Below are 4733 nucleotides of genomic sequence, written 5' to 3' on the forward strand. Positions count from 1 at the left end.
TGACAACTGTGCTATGCACAAGACCTCCTACCCCATACCCAAAAAGAACACAGTTCCTCTTGCACCTCCTTCTGGGTAGACTTCTATTATTCACGCTAGAACTTCTAGCTTCTAAGCGATAGTACAAGGCAAGCAAGAAGGGCCATTTTCTCCTTCAGATCTAGTGAAATCTTGCTAAAGGTTGTGACAACAATCGTTGACTTTTGCAACGATGAAATACTACCGACTGAAGAGCTGCAATCATTACTTCCCCTCAACTTAAGTACGTCGAGAATCTTTAGAGGCAAGTTTGAAGCTTAAAGAAATAATTTGTGTGCTCAAAACTAAATTGTTATGAGGTCAGAAGCATCTACTCTGCCACACACCCCAGACTCTGTATGCCTCCCAAGCCAACCCCAAGCACTCTCAAGCAGCTGTTAACAATGGTCAGCATTGTACATGCTCATGCAAGGAGGTTAGGCAGGCCCACCAGGCATGGGGCTTTGGTGTTGGATAAGCATTTCAATTATCATAAGCAAGAGCTTGGGGAACGGGGAGGGCACTTACCGTCTGGAAAGGGACTGCATCCCCAGGGGCACTTTAGCACCTTGGAGGAGTAAAGTGGGAGGGGGTTTAAGGGACAGAGATCAACCTACCTTTTTTCAGATCCCTCACCACCCATTACTATACTCCATTACTGCATAATCCAAATAACTTCTCAATTACAGCAAGTGTTACAGTGTAGTTCTATAGAAGATGAACTTATGTGTGCAAGAGGTACAGATTGTGGTCATAGACTGCACTGGGCTATAACATAGTTTGTTTTTATAAACCCAATCACTTGCAACAGCACTTAGACTTATATACCGTTTCATAGTGCCTTGCAGCACTTTCTAAGTCAGGGGTATCAAACTGCCAGCCCGCAGGCCGGTTGCATCATACGGCGGCCATGCCCACCCCAGTTCCGGCAATGCAAAAAAAGTCGCGATACGTCACGACATGTCACGTGACGCGGCGAGTTTGACACCCGTGGTCTAAGCGGTTTACAAAGTCAGCCTATTGCCCCCAACAATCTGGGTCCTCATTTTATCAACCTTGGAAGGATGGAAAGCTGAGTCAACTTTGAACCTATCAGGATCGAACTCCTGGCTGTGGGCAGAGTCAGCCTGCAATACAGCATTGTAAGCACTGCACTACCATGGCTCTTACCATGATCTATGGATTGGCTTTTTGAATGAACCAGGTCACAACGGCTTGTTAAACAAATTACGGTTTGTGATGTATGAATTCAGTTACACAGTAACAAACCTGGGTTACAGGTCACCTGACAAAGTTATCAGACTCAGGGTAGCCTCAAAACTTCCACGCTGGATTTGCTCTCTATACAAAGAGTGGAGAAAGAGAACAGCTGAGCACTGAGAGGAAGGGTAGGAGGAGGGATACACCACACTGCAGCCACACCCAGTTGGTTCCATGCAGCTTAGCAAGCCACACGATTAACAAAACGTTTGCACCTCAACCCAAAGTGTAGGATCGCACTGGGGCTTGGCAGGAGAGACAGTTTACTTTCTCCAAGGCAGAACCAATTACTCAAGTCCCCAGAGCAGAGGAGGTGCCAAAAGTCACGTTTAGGGATATATTAATCAAAACTTTCCCAAGCCATCAGTAATCATTCCCACAATGCACCAAGTATGGACAAGGTCTGCTAAATTTAGCATACCCTGCAAGGCATTGAGATTTTCCCTCCGACTGAGAACTAGTGAACTTACAGAAGATCAATGGCACCTCACTGTAAGCACTTGACACATATTTTGGAATTATATCTGGAAAGCAAGAGTAGAAAAGTAAGTTTTATCTATAATATACCTGGCCTCCAAAAGGAACCCACCTGATGCTCCAAGTCATGACAATGTTGGCGCATGTCATCTGTCTCCTCTAGGTCATCACTGAGGAAGTAATACTTTCGGGACTGTAAATCAAGGCAAAGGAATGAATCAGGGAAGAACTACATGATCATAAACACACTCAAGTAACTCAATCCAATGCATGTTTTGCCTCCTCTTCCTCATCACACAGAAAAAGGCAGAGCTCTCCATTCCTGAATAAGTAATACGCATTAGTTTGACCAGTTATATAATTCATTGGGATACCTGACTGTCGAAGTTCCCATATGTCTCTGAACTTAATGCGTCTGATGAATCTTTGGTCAACAGCTGCAAGAGAAAAGAATATCAGTGTAGAATCTAATTACATATACAGTACATAGAGACATTATTTTTCAACAGACATAAATTAACTAAGAGACTTTGTAAGGTCATCCTGGAGAAGACCAAAACTATTTTGGCATCTGGGCACTATTCATTATAATTAAAACTACAGTGAAGCCGTTGGTTGGGAAGTAGTGTGATTGTAGTTTGAGAATGAAGGGCAGTCAAAAGAAGGCTTCCAGTTCCAGACTGAATTATTTTCATGCCAGATGGCAGTCCAAAACCACACTTACCTCCTGAATAGCTGTCATAACAACATGCTGAACCGATTCTTCCAAGGTCATGATTTGCTGGATGTAATCTACAAATATATTAAATTAATAGCTCAAATTAAGATTGAATTTGTTCTTTCCTTTCTTTACTCAACGCCCCAGACTACCCTTTTATTTGAATCGTGATGCTATGATAGTTGATCAGCCTTACATTAGAGAATAGGGCTAGAAAGTGGGTAGGGCAGAATATCAGATGTTAGCACAAAGAGTTTGCCTCAATTTTAAGCAAGTGACATCCCTATGGAATCAAAGGGGGAAGAAAGGGAAAAGGAAAACTAAAAGAAGAGGAGGGAAGTGGGATCAGCAGATTCTATAACTTCTAAACTTAGTGCTAATGAAATTCCAAGCAAGTTAAGAATTTACTGTAAATAGGAAAGCAACACCACATTTTGGACAGCTGCTTGCTAGCCTCTCCATACCAATATTTAAAGTACTCACTGCTAAGATGTTCTCCTGGCATAAATGTCTATGCAGCCTTATCATCTCCCCCCTCCGTACTATCAAATTGCACACACATACCTTGCTTCTTCTCACAGCTGATGGCACAGCCTAGTATCAGCTGTAGTAATTTCCCAAGCTCAGCCGAATCCGACAGTTCTCCAACCAAGGCTACATCAGGCAACAGCTGCTCTGGGACTTGGTGGCCCAGCACCTTAGGGGATATGTAGAGAGCAGTAAAAAAAATACCTCCTAGCTGCCCATGGGCATTCTAGCATTCCAGCTATTACTATTTATTTAACTTGGCTTACCTGGTGGAAACACAATCCTTGTCAAACAGAACTGAAGGTAGGGGCAATGTATGCAGAAGTTGGAAAGTTAGATTTTAAGAGCATTGTTGTTGTTTTTTTTAAAAAAGCCACTTGCCCAATAAGTACGACAAACAACAACTCAGACTGACATATGTGATCTGTTCCTCAAGCCTTCTCACTTTCATTTATCTATAAACTCTCTAGATCAAATTTGAACCAAGTTCTCACTAGCTAAAGCCCATTCTGAGTCTCAACAGAGTAGGAAGTGGGAAACCAACCAACCAACCTGTATATACATAGAAAATGAAACATTATATTCAACATATCTGAAGTAGTGCTAAGCGACAAAATCTACGGATACAAAACAAGGGATGCAGACGGAAGCTAGAAACCCGTACTTTTTTAATGCTGACTTTAATGTGTGTGAAATGGATAACCCGAGATTCTTCATTTGAAAGCATACCCTTGCTTATTTAATGTCTCAGTAATATTAACAATTATATTACCACTCTACCAGCAAACTCAGCCTATGGAATATACTCACATCCTGGGAGTATTCAACCACACTTTGCAGGATCTTTTTCAGGTTGCTCACCTGGGTAAGAAAAATGGCAAAGATATGTGTAGACTTGCCCAAGTCTTCCTGTTTTCAGCAATCTTCAAGAAGCCACCAAATTGAAATCCAATATTCCCAGTAATGAGATAGGAAGAGCAATCATGCTACTTAGCAAGTTTCAATGCTACCTTGATAGCAAGAAGAGTTGTGATGATTTAGTGGGCAAGAAAGCATGATACAAGCCAGGTCAATTGCCACTGCTTGGTGAAGATGGCTTACTACTAAGTGCCACATTCATTTTCAAGCCAAACAGCTGATTCTATTTGGACAGCAAAGTTCTCCTGTCATCATGATGCCATCATGTTATGAACTTTCTATAGTATCTTTCAGTCTTCTGGCCCCAGTGCATTTCTTCCTCTTCTCCACTTTCTATAAAGCTGAAGCTATATTGCATCATCATGCAATCAACTCATTTCTGGACACCTCATTGCCATTTAATGATCTCCAAATAAATATTTTCTTTTCTTCAAAAGCTCTACTTCACCCCTTCCCATTTCTCTATGAGCAATTAAAGACATTAGACTTTAACAATTGAAATTATATGCACTTGGCTCTTTGTGTTTGGCTTAACAATGCTAACTTGACATTTGTTTTACCACAGAAATATAACACAGCAAGACAAAGCCAGGATCGAGTAATGGATAATTTCCCGGGGACATGATAGCAGTGTTCCAATATCTCAGGGGCTGCCACAAAGAAGAGGGAGTCAAGCTATTCTCCAAGGCGCCTGAAGGCAGGACGAGAAGCAATGGGTGGAAACTGATCAAGGAGAGAAGCAACCTAGAACTAAGGAGAAACTTCCTGACAGTTAGAACAATTAACCAATGGAACAACCTGCCTCCAGAAGTGG

The 4733-nt window shown here is 41.9% G+C and overlaps 1 protein-coding gene across 1 annotated transcript in view; it reads right to left on the bottom strand.

The window, feature by feature from the left end:
• Positions 1–1834: 1834 nt before the first annotated feature.
• The window catches only part of LOC107301602 (protein Hook homolog 2-like), a gene marked incomplete at its 5' end in the record, with an annotated part of 3413 nt that continues 514 nt past the window's right edge, over positions 1835–4733 (bottom strand). Inside the window, 5 exons of the mRNA XM_015830804.1 lie at positions 1835–1948; positions 2130–2192; positions 2480–2547; positions 3038–3170; positions 3812–3862. Coding sequence (XP_015686290.1) covers positions 1835–1948; positions 2130–2192; positions 2480–2547; positions 3038–3170; positions 3812–3862 — 429 coding nt within the window. The remainder of the gene's footprint in view (positions 1949–2129; positions 2193–2479; positions 2548–3037; positions 3171–3811; positions 3863–4733) is intronic.

This window comes from Protobothrops mucrosquamatus, unplaced genomic scaffold (genome assembly GCF_001527695.2).
Source record: "Protobothrops mucrosquamatus isolate PMUCROS unplaced genomic scaffold, P.Mucros_1.0 scaffold15023, whole genome shotgun sequence".
Classification (NCBI taxonomy): domain Eukaryota; kingdom Metazoa; phylum Chordata; class Lepidosauria; order Squamata; family Viperidae; genus Protobothrops; species Protobothrops mucrosquamatus.